The following is a 14,868-nucleotide window of genomic DNA, read 5'->3' as shown; positions in this document are numbered from 1 at the left end:
GGCTCTACTGCCTGATACATTAAAATCTATTAGGGGAAGAGAGATTTTCTATTAATATGCCTACGATTACTTCCAATTCAATTTAAACAAAAGAGATTCCTCATTTTACAAGCTACTAGAGAGTAGAGAAAATCCACATGTGATTTTCCCCATTTTCAGAACTCTCTAAGTGACAGAGTTGGTTCTGTAACGCTTCCTTGAAATGCACCATATAGAACCAAACATTCTGTTACAGTGCAATACGGCAACATGCTGCAAAGTTTTGGACACAGAAAACCTAGATTTAAGCCCGAACTTGGATATTTGCTAGCTTTTTAATCTTGGAAAAATTGCCTAACCTCACCAGGCTTTAGTTTTCTAATTTGCAAAATGGGGTTAATAATAATTAACCTCCTTGAATCACAAGGAAAGCACTTTATAAACTGTAAAAATACAGGCATCCAAACGTGTGGACTGTTGACCAGGATTCATTAATCTTCACTAGGATGTCTTTCGGTATATCCTATAGTAGTTATTTTCTAAAATATCTTTGGTTTTAAATTAACAGTCCCACAGTTATTTATTAACCCATATTTGAGGGTGAATTGCTGCTTTATATTTATAGCAAACAATACGTTTTTATGTTTTTACAAATACACCACAGCAAAGTGTTACAATTACATATTCAATAGATTTGCTAGTAAAAATACCCTTTATATCTGGGAGCAACTAAATTCTCTCACAAAAAACAAGTTAACACTTATGCTGAACACTCGCAACAAATCCTTTAATCAAATTGCCTGGCTTTCATTCAATAGTAATTTATCGAGGGCTTCATATATAATAGACACTGGAGATATAACGTAGAATAAAGTAAACGTCCAAACTACGAGTTATGAGTCTCAAAAGACAAAGAGAAATGAATAATTATAGTAAAGCGTAGAGAGTTCTTTAATAAATGTCCTCACAATATGCAGTAGAAACCAGAAAAGAAGAGCTAAAGGGCAAAACTAGATGAAAAAGAGTAGCAAAGGACATTATAAAAATGCAAAAGGTAAGCTGTTTCAGTTATATGTTTAAAAAAGAAAGAGAGTGAGAGAAAGAAATGGCGTGTAATTAGGAGGACAGAGTGCCTACCCCTAGTTTCATAACAAAAGTGACCAACTGTCCTGGTTTGCCTGGGACTGCCCCAATTTTAGCACTGAAAGTCCCACAATCCCAGGAAAGCCCTCAGTCCTGGGCAAACCAGGACAGCTCGTCACTACATGCAGCTTTAGGAACCTGACTGTTATAGACTGAACTGTGTCCTCCTCAAATTCATATGTTGAAGCCCTAACCCCCAATGTGACATATTTGAAGATAAGGTCTTAAGGAGGTAATTAAGGTTAAATGAGGTCATAAGGGTGGGGCTAATCTGACAGGATCAGTGTCCTTATCAGAAAAGAAAGGGACACCAGCTCTCTGGCTCGCTCACTCTGTCTCTGTCTCTGTCTCCCCACCCTGTGCATGCACAGAGGAAAGGCTATGTGAGGACACAGGAGAAGGCAGCTGTCTGCAAGCCAGGAAGAAAGTGCTCACCAGACACCAACCACGCTAGCACCTTGATCTTGGACTTCTAGTCTCCAAAACAGTGAGAAATTAAGTTTCTCTCATTTAAGCCACTCAGCCTGTGGTATTCTGTCATGGCAGCCCAAACTGACCAATACACTAACCAAAGAATTTCACCTCTGAGCATCAGTTTTCTCATCTGCAGACTGAAGGGACTCGACTAGATACCTTCTTATGTTACGATTCTAAGTTTATACAGACACACACTGAAAACTATAAAACATTTCTGAAAGAAATTGAAGAAGACACAAAGAAATGGAAAGATATTCCGTGCTCTTGGATTGGAAGAATTAACATAGTTAAGATGTCCATACTTCCTAAAGCAATCTATAGATTCAATGCAATCCCTATCAAAGTTCCAACAACAATTTTCACAGAAATAGAACAAAGAATCCTAAAATTTATATGGAACAACAAAAGACCCCAAATAGCTAAAGGAATCCTGAGAAAAAAGAACAAAGCTGGAGGTATCACACTCCCTGATTTCAAAATATACTACAAAGCTATAGTAACCAAAACAGCATGGTACTGGCACAAAAATAGACACACAGATCAATGGAATAGAATCGAAAGCCCAGAAATAAACCCACACATCTATGGACAGCTAATCTTTGACAAAAGAGCCAAGAACATACAATGGGGAAAAGAAAGTCTCTTCAACAAATGGTGTTGGGAAAACTGGATAGCCACATGCAAAAAAATGAAAGTAGACCCTTACCTTACACCATACACAAAAATTAACTCCAAATGGATTAAAGACTTGAATGTAAGACCTGAAACTATGAAACTTCTAGAAGAAAACATAGGCAGTACACTCTTCGACATCGGTCTTAGCAACATCTTTTCAAACACCACATCTGACCGGGCAAGAGAAACAATAGAAAAAATAAACAAATGGGACTACATCAAACTAAAAAGCTTCTGCACAGCAAAGGAAACCATCAACAAAACGAAAAGACAACCTAACAATTGGGAGAAGATATTTGCAAACCATACATCTGATAAGGGCTTAATCTCCAAAATATATAAAGAATTCATGCATCTCAACAACAAAAAAACTACCAACCCAATTAAAAAATGGGAAAAAGACCTGAACAGACATTTCTCCAAAGAAGATATACAGATGGCCAACAGACACATGAAAAGATGTTCAAAATCACTAACTATCAGGGAAATGCAAATCAAAACTACAATGAGATATCACCTCACGCCTGTCAGAATGGCTATAATTAACAAGACAGGAAACAACATGTGTTGGAGAGGATGTGGAGAGAAGGGAACTCTCATACACTGCTGGTGGGAGTGCAAACTGGTGCAGCCACTATGGAAAACAGTATGGAGATTCCTCAAAAAAGCAAGGATAGAACTACCATATGATCCAGCTATTCCACTGTTGGGTATTTATCCAAAGAACTTGAAAACACCAATTTGTAAAGGTACATGCACCCCTGTGTTCATTGCAGCGTTATTCACAATAGCCAAGACTTGGAAGCAACCTAAGTGCCCATCAAGGGACGAATGGATAAAGAAGCTGTGGTATATATACACAATGGAATACTACTCAACCATAAGAAACGATGAAATCCAGCCATTTGTGACAACATGGATGGACATTGAGGGTATAATGTAAAGTGAAATAAGTCAGAGGGAGAAGGTCAAATACCGTATGATTTCCTTCATTAAGTAGTAGATAATAACAACAATAAACAAACACATAGGGACAGAGATTGGATTGGTGGTTACCAGAGGGGAAGGGGGGAGGGAGGAGGGTGAAAGGGATAATTCGGTACATGTGTGTGGTGATGGATTGTAATTAGTATTTTGGTTGTGAACATGATGTAATCTATGCAGAAATAGAAGTACAATGATGTACACCTGAAATTTTTACAATGTTATAAACCAATGTTACTGCAATAAACAAAAAAAATAAATAAACTAAGTTTATACAGACACAATCCACATTATTTCAGGTAAAAATGTTTAGACATTGTGAAATATTTCCGTTCACAGTATACTTTTTCCTTAGGTTTTTTGTAGATTTTCTCTTGGATTAGATATTTCCAAATTATGCTTCCATAGACAGCTGTCATTTTCCTTACAAATCATATTTTCTGGTAAGTTATCTTCTATTTCACAATGAAACTAAACCATTTCACCTTCCTACTTACAACTTCTATGGAGGAGATGGATGCCTTCCTTTGTATACTTGAGGTGATGCCTACAATATTCTGTCACTAATACCATGTGTAGGTCTCTAGGAAATGAGGCCTTTATATGTTACATATACTTTATATAAATGATAAAGCTCAGAAAACGTAGCACAATTACATTATCATATTAATCCTAAAGACTTAAAGTAAGATATTTAAAAATCTTCTCCAGGGGCCAGCCCGGTGGCGCAAGCGGTTGGTGCACGCCCTCCGCTGCGGCGGCCCGGGGTTCGCGGGTTAGGATCCCAGGCACGAACCGATGCACCACTTGTCAAGCCATGGTGTGGCGGCGTCCCACATAAAGTAGAGGAGGATGGGCACGCATGTTAGCTCAGTGCCAGTCTTCCTCAGCAAAAACAGAGGAGGATTGGCAGATGTTAGCACAGGGCTGATCTCACAAAAAAAGAAATGAATAAAAAAAAAAAAAATCTTCTCCACAGTAAACCTAAATGTTTTCTTCAGGTTCTTTGTACGACATATTTCACATCTGTACAAAAGCACATAATTCTACTATATCATATTTTGTTACATCTCTCTGTCCAATTGGAATGACTACAAAGTCATAGCATGAGTGAAGGAGATATTAATTCAAGGCAGAAAAAGAAAGGTTTTGGCCTTCATAAGTTATAAAATGGGCTGTGAGTTATCTTCCAAAAGAGAAAAACAGTTATGGAGGCAAGATATCCAAACTAGTATACAAATAACTCAAAATCTTCTTACAATCTGCCTATCAATGTTGTCATTTGCTTCCAACATACACCCAATATTCCAGGCAGTATGGTTTTCTAATTCATCTTCAAACACATCATGATTATTCCTAGTTGTGTACCGTCGTTAAAAAGAACTACTACAGGGCTGGCCCAGTAGGGTAGTGGTTAAGTGCACACGCTCTGCTTTGGCAGCCCGGGGTTTACAGGTTCGGATCCCAGGCGCGCACCAACGTACCACTTGTCAAGCCATGCTGTGGCGCAGTCCCACATAAAGCAGAGGAAGATGGGCACGGATGTTAGCCCAGAGTCAGTCTTCCTCAGCAAAAAGAGGAGGATTGACGACAGATGTTAGCTCAGGGCTAATCTTCCTCACAAAAAAAAAAAAAAAAAGGCACTACTACCATTTGTTTAACACTATAATTTTTTAAAATACTCTGAAAAAGATCATTTTATTTGACCCTGAAAACAACTCTATTAAAATAAACAAGAGTACTGTACTTCCTTATTTACAGATGAGGAAACTGAGTTCAGAGAGAGTAAGTGACTTAGCCATGAAAATTTGGCTAGTAATTGGCAAAATGGAAGCTACAATGTAGGTTCTGAGCCCAGTGTTCTCCCATCTCATAAAGTTATACCTTCTTCCCTTCATGTAACCTAATTCTACCTATCCTTCAAGATCCTTCTGTTTCAACTTATCAGTACTGCCCATCTCCATCCCCATTCCCAAAACGTCCTCCCTCCTCAGAAGTCCTGTTAATCTCAATGGCCATTAATTTTTGGATTCACTGATGGTGTATCTTGTGACATTATATAACACTCTGTATGTATATTTCCTGGCTACTCAATTATACCACAAGCTGTTTGAGGTTTCTGTGTGTCTTCTGTTTGTTTGTATCCCCCTGGTGTACCAACCATCTATTGTTTTGCCTTTATTTGTTTGTTTGAGCCTGGCTGATATCCCTTCACCTACCCCTAACCTTTGGCATCCCTATCTTTGATAACAGCATCCTTTAGGGTATGACCAATCTTCCATCGGAGGTAGTCTTGGTAGCGCTGTCAATCAAGTTCTTTGCCCTCCCTTGGACACAGGGTGTTCCGGTAATTCACACTAGGCCAATCAGTCTCTCTTTCTATTTAGAATTTGAATCAAACAGAGGGAAAGGAGGAGAAAAATGGCTGGAGCTAATATATCCCAAAAGCAACTTCCTGAAAAGACTTTCCATTCATTCCTGGCTCCCTGCATACTCAAAGCTGCCAAAGTTGCTGCTCATTTGAAGGCCAAGTTCTTCAGCCTTTCCTTAGTTTCTAGCTGAGCTACTTTACATCCTCTCCATACCATTTTTTGCCTAAATCAGGCAGAGTCACTTTCTGTTGCTTGCAAACAAAGATCCTTATCTGATACACTCACAAAGCTTAGTGCCTAGGGAGTGCTAAGTATTTTTAGATGTTTTGTTCTTATGCAGATTATGTTATTACATACTGAAAACATAAATAACAAATGACTATGAAGTGCAACATTCCTATTGGTTAGAATTTTAATAACCAACAGGCAGGCATGGAACAAGCTAACATTGAGAACTCATCTGCATGGAAATAATTTTTATTACATTTCAGCACCCTGGTTTGGTGACTCAGAAAAGTGATAATTCACTGCTGCAAATTAACAAAGAATTTTGTGGTGAGGGTAGTACTTATAGTAATGATACCCGTTGGTGATATTTGACATTTAGGTTAACCCATCTGTTTTCCTTTTCTTCCCAAATATTATAGGAGCTAATGTGACCATCTGAATTTTTAATAGTATTTTACTACAAGATACATCTGATAAGTTTAACTGCTTATATCATGGCTCCTTTTTAACTAGGTGAATATTTTAACATACCCTATAGCTTCTTGTAAAAAGTGGTGGATTACAATTTTAAATTCACTGAGAAAGAAAATTATCATTAGAATTATTTAGGCGGTAAATGGTATCATTTTTAGAGCATAATCAGTGCTCTACAGAGAAAGTTCCCTCTGCCCGATTTTTAAGAAAAAAAAAACACTAAGAAAAACGAACCAAGTAATCTTTTATAATACAAATGAAATTTAACAGCAATTCTAGCTAATCATACATCAGTAGTTAGTTAATTCAGTTTTGAACAGATTACAAACCTAAGCTAACTACTTCTATGTACTTCAGTAAATTTCTGTCATTTTAGACATTTACAACTCCTCAGAATCCTTTGTATTCCAGGAACATCCTTTGAATCCTAGATATTATGGGAATATCATGCATGTATATGATATTTCACTTTCTTAATGACAAGTATTTCCCTAAAGATACAAATCCTACAGAAAAGTGAGGGGGGGGGTTTAAAACATTCTCTTCTTTCTCTTTTAGAACACCTATTACTACATGATAGTATTTCCCCCAAGATTATTTTTTATTTTATTTAAAGTTGGCGAAAATCTTTGTGCTGAATCCTTTGAGCGTACCTCTAGTGATAGATGTCAGATCAGCGTTATGTGGAAGAACTTTTATTTGACGGGTAGATGACAGGAAGAAGCTTCTCTCCCAAATATAAGATGTAACTGTAAAATCCTTCTGTGAGATTAAAATAATCTTTTGTTCCTGCGTATAAATGACTTATTCATTCTTGCCTCAAAAAAATCAGTTCATGTAATTAATTTGAATACTGTGAAATTAAGACACAAAAAAGGTACATATGTATCCAAATTAGGATATTTTTTAAATGTCTTTTTATATGAATTATGAAATAGGTATGCAATACAAATTTCCAATGATATTTTCTTTTAATTCATAATATTTTTATAATCATTAACCAAGAATGCTTTAAAATTCACTCACTGTGCATAGAGCATATACTCTAAACAAGTAGCATCTTGGTAAGGGATGACTTTATTAGTATTTATTTATTAGTATATTGAGCATATAGTATATAATACAATGGAAAAGTCTTAAATATTTATTTTTATCCTATCAATCTGGCTATGATTTATTCCAATGTATTACCAGCATTGCCTTATTCTCTCTGGCATTATTGAATAATTTCACATGTTCCCTAATATCACAAGAAGAGAGAGTAAAAATGTTTTTTATTTTTTTTGACAGAATATAGCATTTCAGACGATCTTCCCTATCTTCCTTGCTCTCTTTTCTCATACCCCTCAAACATAAATCAGGAGTAAAAAGATACTTACAATTCCATTATACATCCTATTATCTGCAAATGTTATTCTTTACGTCTATCTGGGTTAGAACTACCAGAAGTAAATCATTTTTGATACATATTAAAATGCTAGTCCATGTATATGTAATGCACATCTATTTAATGCATGAATAGAAAAGAAATTTATATCCATTCCTAGTTTTGGGATTCTCATTATAATATACACTTCAAGAAGTAACCAAAGTTCTGCAATGTTTTCAGATGTGAGAGTAAAAAAAGTGCAAGAATAGTGAGATGTCAAGGATAGACTGCTTGTTTTCAGATTTATTTTCATCTCTAGCTTTCATACAGGCCTTCACCTCAGAGTCTGCTCAGTTTTTTCTCTGTAACAGACAGATATTTTCCTTGAATAAGGTGGTTTGCTCTAGCACAGAAATGGACATAGAGGTCATTTTTGCCCTTCTCTGTTTACTTTTAACAAGAATTAAATCTCAAAAATAATACTGTGAAATGGACCAGTCAAAAGAATAAAATGATTATCATTTGATTTTTTTAACTTTTAGCTGATGCACAAGATACCTAGTATAAACTTAGTAACACAACACTATTCAATAATAAAGAGTATTATTTTCTTAGAGAAGAATAAGCATAGCGTATTCAAAAAGAAATTTCTGGCTATTTACCTCATTGCATTTAGCTCCTCAAATACTTTTTGGAGAGACGTAAAATAAGTACAAAGGGATTGAAATAAAAGATTGCATCTACTTTACAAAAGCTTTTTTTTTTTCCTGAAGAAGATCAGCCCTGAGCTAACATCCGATGCCAATCCTCCTCTTTTTTGCTAAGGAAGATTGGCCCTGGGCTAACATCCCTGCCCATCTTCCTCTACTTTATATGGGACACTGCCACAGCATGGCTTGACAAGCGGTGCATCGCTGTGCACCCGGGATACGAATCTGCGAACCCCGGGCCGGAAAGCAGAGTGCACGCACTTAACCACTGCACCACCAAGCCAGCCCCAGCAATTTTTTTTCATCTACAAACTCCAGTAAGAGTTGATCAGCAAGAGTTTAGTACTATACTACAAAAGAATGTGCACACTCTTTGAGATTTTACTGCAGTAAGATTTTTAAAAATTATTTGTTTTAATTGAGATATAACATCTGTACAAACCTTCCTCTATTTTGTGTGTGGGTCCCCGCCAAAGCATGGCTGATGAGTGGTGTAGGTCTGCACCTGGGATCTGAACCTGTGAACCTGGAACGCCAAAGCGGAGCGTGCCAAACTTAACCACTATGCCACGGGGCCGGCCCCAAAGCGTATTTTTTTTGACTTATGCACTATTGCTATTTAGAGTGACTCCTCTCATAGACGAGGTTATTGTAAATTAGCATTATAAAATGTTATCTTACCTTACAAAGGAAGTTGATCTTAAAACCCAAAGACTGGGCATTTCTTGAGCCTGAGTTCATGTAGTTTCCAACCAAAAGAATTAACTCTAAAAGTGTGTTAAAGCTTTCACTTTTCTTCAGTTCTTCACAGGCAAGAGTTACTGCTCTGATGCTTGGTTTGATGTTGTTTATGTGTTCTTCAAACGTGAGCTTGAAAAGAATGCTATTGAGACGAGGCCGCAACATTTTCACTGAGCTCATCTGTAAGATAAGGAAGGCACTATAAGAACATATACTAAAGCCTGTTATTTCTCACTCTAGAGGTGATAATTTTATAGACAATCCTGTAAAATTCCTGCATAAATTTAATTCTCTCTAGGTTTTAAGAAATATTATTTTTATTTGCTTTAGACATTCCAAAAGAATATTTTTCTCAAAGTTTAAAAATCAGTTAGCCGTTCAGTTTTAAATAAATTAAATCATTCTTACAGCATTAAGAAAATATTACAGAAGCTAAACAGTTGCTATACGTTAATTATATAATCATAATTCATTAACAGCATTTAAACTGCCAAAAATCTGTCCCAGAGGTAAACTAGGAAAATTTACAAATAGAAAATTGAGTTGAGTGAATAGTTGGGCCACAGATAAAAGATGTACATGATGACAGAAAATATAAGTGGAACCACATTTCCTAAGAAATTACCTATTACTATGCTGTTTGAAATCAGAGGACTAGCTGTGACGGAGCATTTAATAATTTTTAAACCTATGATTTTTATTCACAAACTATATTAAATATTTATATATGCTCTAAAGAATTTCACCTACTTGACAGAATGTTGATGTTAAATAATTAGGTTATGGTAATATCACATACACTTACTTTTAAGTACATTATTCAAGAATTCTATATTGGTTTTCTTCAAAACAGTTTAACTCAGGTTTTAATTACTTGTTTCATAGTATTGGTGCACATTCTCTATTCCCTTTGGCACAGCTCCTATAATAATAATTTATTTTAGTCTTTAATTTCCTATAACTCCAAGTCATTTAACTAGTTTTCTGGGAGAGAGGTGGTGGGGAGGGTAGAAACATCTGAACATACACAAGCACACACACAATGAAAAGAAATTATTAAAAATCCTAATTATATTTAATTTTTGCACATAGAGCTTAGTTTCCTGAATACAAATGCCAGGCAGAGATTAGGCACTGAGATATCTATAGATAACACAAAAAGAATTTGACAACGTAAACAAAAGTCTTAAACCACAAATCACCCTCCAAAAGCAGCAAATGTGCTGTTGAATAGACCATATTTGATCTAACACGGAAGCAAGTCATAGTCCATCATTTTTCTTCTTTGAAATGAACTTACCCATTAACCATGGGTGTCTGTCTCTCCAAAGATTAACCTTTGCCTTCTGCTAATCCCTCTATATGCTTTCGTGCTTTTTATAGGAAGAGGTATAAAAGTATGCTAGGAATATCCACCTGTAACTATATTTATGTAGGTCTTATTACTTATCACTAGCTTTTTATATGATCAGAGTAATATTATACAAACTATTGTACTGTTTCTTTGGTACTCACATGGTAAGTATAAGACACACCACCTATTCCAAAAAGTTTCCAATATAGCCTAAAACTCATAACAGAGGCTTGAAAACTATAGCTAGTGAAGAAAACAGCACATGATTCTAGATGGGTAAATAGAAATGAACTGCCAGAGATGTTCACTGAAAGAAAACTTTATACTCTTATAACTACAATATTTAATGAATGCTTCACAGTAGAGGGGATACAAATGAATAAATAAATAAGTAGAATTATAAATAAATAAATACAGAGAGAGAGAGAGAAAAACCGGGGCCAAAAGGAAGGTATAAAGAGAAAGAATGATGTGAGAAAAGGTTTATAGGTTAGGAATATGTGGGGTATATACCTAGCGGCAGAATTCGGACCAAAGTACCTGAAGAGTCCGTGTGTAGGCCACGAAATTGGAAGCTAATCCCGTCAAAATCTACTTCTCCATGAATGTGTATATCTCCTTGTGTCTCTGTGGGAATCTCTCTAAGTTTCTCTATGTTTTTCTGCCTTCATTTATGCCTCTACCACTGTCTCCAAATCTCTCCCCACTTTATTTTTCCCTTTCTTTTACTGGTAACTGGCCATGATGAGCACAGAAGCATGTCTTCTATCGTTTCATACGTTTGGGGAGTAGTTTTTGAGTCTCCCTGATGGTGAAAAAAGCCATAGAGCTACTCCGACCAGGTGCTGGTCACCATGGACTTGCCCTTCTGGCCATGCTTTGTAGGGCTTATGCGGACCCAGTTCACCAGGGTGGCCTTCATCTCTGATCAACAAGGAATTTAAAACTTAGGCTTACATGGATTTTTAGTCTTGCTTCAGTTCTAATATCACTTGTCTTCATTCATATTTTTATCCTTTTGGGGCTTTGTATTTCAATCCTTGGCCTATAAACCTAGAGCATGAATTTGATCTTTTTTTGTTTTTTTTTTTAGTACCAGCTCCAACTGAAATAATGTGATCAAAAGTGTACTTTAGTAATAATAATGATGATGATAATAATAATTAACACTTACTGAGTACTTTGCACCAGAAATTTTTTACATATGTATTATATATATAAACTGATTTAATTCTCAAAACAATCCTAGGGGAAGGTTATTATCGTGAGTCTCATTCTAAAGATGAAGAAAGTGAGGAACGGAAATACTAGGCAACTTGCACAAAGTCAAATTATACGTTGAAGACCTGGAGATTTGAACTCAGGCATTCTGGCCACAGAACCCAGATTCTCAACCACTTCACCACACTGCCTCTTGAGTCTTACTGGGAGCAGTATGCATGACTGGTTGAAGGAAAGATCAGTGGCAGGGAGACCATTAGTAAGTCATCAAAATGGCCTGAGAAACAGGTAATGAGCTACAATGGTGATAGTAGGAAGAGAAAGGATGCAATGGATACAAAAGACAGAATTAAGGAAGAATCAACGGGACTTAGCAACTGACCAGCTTAAATTTTACGTACTTCAAGGTTGAATTACTAAAATAGACTATTTAAATGCACTTCCTGACCCCTCCACCCTTCCTCTCCAAATTTTTGCATAAATAGTAAAATGATACCTCTAGGATAGGGAAATAATATTGCTTTCTTGACAGTTTAAGTTTTTGGTATTATTATGATATCTGGTAGCATTTGGAAATTCAGCCCTCAAGTTTCAGAAGAGATAAGTATTGGGGTTGGCAGATTTGGGAGTTTTTTGAATAGATGCCGTGGGAGGCAAGGTCGTTGCTGAGAAGAGTGTATAGAGAAAAGAGTCAAAGACCGCACCTCGTGCAGCAACTAGCACAGGGTCTGGCATATATTAGACATTCAAATATTTGCTGACTGATTTTAAAAGTACTCCTTAGATGACTAACCATTTTCCAGATCTTCTCCCAAGTAGAACAGATTGTCTATTGAAAAAAATTAACAGCGGATGGTAATGGTTTAATGTCCCCAAAATAATATCTTCAGCTAAGATGTCAAACCAGAAATGCTAAGGAATTAACTTTGTTGAACTGTTATTACCAGATATAATCTATCATCACTCAGTCTGATTTCAGGAAGAGGTTGTGCATTTTAAGGGAGTCAGAGTTGCCCTTTGATCAGACAAAAACTTTTCATTTATTTACCCTCTAGAATGAGGTTTGGCACATAGCAGGTGATTAATATGATAGGTGAATAAAAAATAAATAATTATAAAATGAATGAATGGATGGATGTATTCATTCATTCAAATAGGAATTCCAATAGCATCAAAGTGCTGGATTGGGAAGAGGATGCATAGCGTGAAGAGGTATCATGTAGGCTGATGTGGGGAAGGAGGAGAGTACCCTATATAAAGTCATTTGTTACCATGCAGGTCATCCAACTATATTGCTCAGGCCCAATCTTAGCCCATATTCAGAGCCCCATATAACTATTTGAAGGGTAGGTTCGAGAGAAATTCTTCCCTAATGCCAGGAGAGGTAAAGAAACTATTCTCTGCATTCTCCAGACTCTTAATGTAAATTGTGGTAGAGAAACAGGGACTTCTGAATTACACAGACCTGGAGTTGAACTACAGTTCTTCTCTCATTTTCTAGTTGTACGACCTAGTGCAAGTTACCTAATATTTCTGAGACTTTATTTCCTCATCAGTAAAATATATTCCTTAAGTCATCCGCGCAAGTTGCAGTAAGACTTAAATGACTTACTACGTGTAAGACTCCTGTCATTGTAGCTGACACAATGCAAGCACTCTAAAACAATAGCTATTGTTTTCATTACCCTCTTTACTCATCCTCAGAAATTCCCAAGAAGAAGGAACCATGATCCTTGATTATTCTCCCAAATCTGAGGGAAAGTTTCTCTCATCCACAAGTAAGGAATGTGTGTTTCCAGGGCTCGGTGAAGTACAGGGCTTATTATCTATTGAAGACGCTGTAAATATTGTGCTTTGCTCTCTTTAGCCAGTTTTAATGCAGAATATACATTTACTATTAGATATGTTATCACTGACAATGTGTTATTATAAAATCAAGAGACTGGAGGACATGAAGCTATATTGGACACATCTTGTAACAGGAGCCACAAGTCAGTATGCGTTAATCATACTAACAGAATTTGCTGCAGTCATAAGTGTGAATTTTCATGATCAGACCAGAGTGCATTGATAGACAACAGTTGAATCTCCATTAGAGAATTTGGGTGTAGAAGGGAATGACTGGATAACCAAGCTTAGAAATAACAGGAAGCACTGAGCAACATCCCCAGCCACAGATACAATTATTAAAAGGTTCCTGTCTCATAAAGGCACTTGAATGCACCTAAGTGATTATGAGTAAATAAAACAAAAACTCAGCTGAAATGGATGTTTGTTTTCAGTTGTGGTCCCTCGCAGCATTTTAGTTGACTGGCATCCTTTGTTTTATAATTCATTCCTTGAAGTGCTGGAGTAAGCTGACCACGGTGTTGTATTATGTAGGGGATTTATTTGTGTTATGAGGTACTTGTCTATCAAATCACATCAAGCAGCTATCATTTCTTTAGCTGATCTGCACTATATTATAAAAGAAAAGTGTATTGACAGTTTTAGCGAGAGCAGCTACAAGTGGGTTATTTCCCCAAAGAGTTAGACACAGTTTTGTTTATATAATTTGAATTTTATACACTTCACTACCTATGCAGCTGGTGAATATTGATCTACTGTCAAACTACCATAAGAATCCAGAGAGAAAGGAAAAAAGCACAAGTGTAAAAATCATGTGTGAACGAGGAGGAGGATGGCCACGTGCCACTCCTGTGGTCACGTGTCGCCTGCCTTTAAGGTTATTTCTATTATCTTTGCTTTTGCACTGCTAAGAAACACATCTTCAACTACCATCATATGTGAGCATAATGGATCCTCTAGTCTCTTCAAAATATAATGTTAAGAATTCATTAAAATTAACATATATTTGTAGAAAATATACATTTGTTACAAGGTATTTTCTCCAAATAGTTAAATACTGTTAGGACCCATTGCACACTGAACACACAGAATAATTTTGTATCAGTGACTATAATAAAGGATATGATAATGAAGTCACATAAAGAAAGGTGGATTTAAGTTAGACAGTAGGCAGAACTGCCTATAAAATTTGTGAGATCCAGACTCAATGATTGAGCAAAACTCTGCCTGGAGTATGGAAATAAGGAACATCCATGATTCTCTGTTAAATAATTTTCTTATCCTCTTTTAGAC

General features: G+C 36.3%; 1 protein-coding gene across 4 annotated transcripts in view; it reads right to left on the bottom strand.

The window, feature by feature from the left end:
- The window catches only part of DIAPH2 (diaphanous related formin 2), an 836,961-nt gene that overhangs the window by 402,280 nt on the left and 419,813 nt on the right, over positions 1–14,868 (bottom strand). For all 4 annotated transcript variants that reach the window (XM_058536303.1, XM_058536305.1, XM_058536306.1 and 1 more), the window contains one exon: positions 9,093–9,332. In XM_058536303.1, the coding sequence (XP_058392286.1) occupies positions 9,093–9,332 (240 nt within the window). The remainder of the gene's footprint in view (positions 1–9,092; positions 9,333–14,868) is intronic.

Source organism: Diceros bicornis, chromosome X (genome assembly GCF_020826845.1).
Source record: "Diceros bicornis minor isolate mBicDic1 chromosome X, mDicBic1.mat.cur, whole genome shotgun sequence".
NCBI classification, from domain to species: domain Eukaryota; kingdom Metazoa; phylum Chordata; class Mammalia; order Perissodactyla; family Rhinocerotidae; genus Diceros; species Diceros bicornis.
This window is presented reverse-complemented; position numbering and strand designations above follow the sequence as displayed.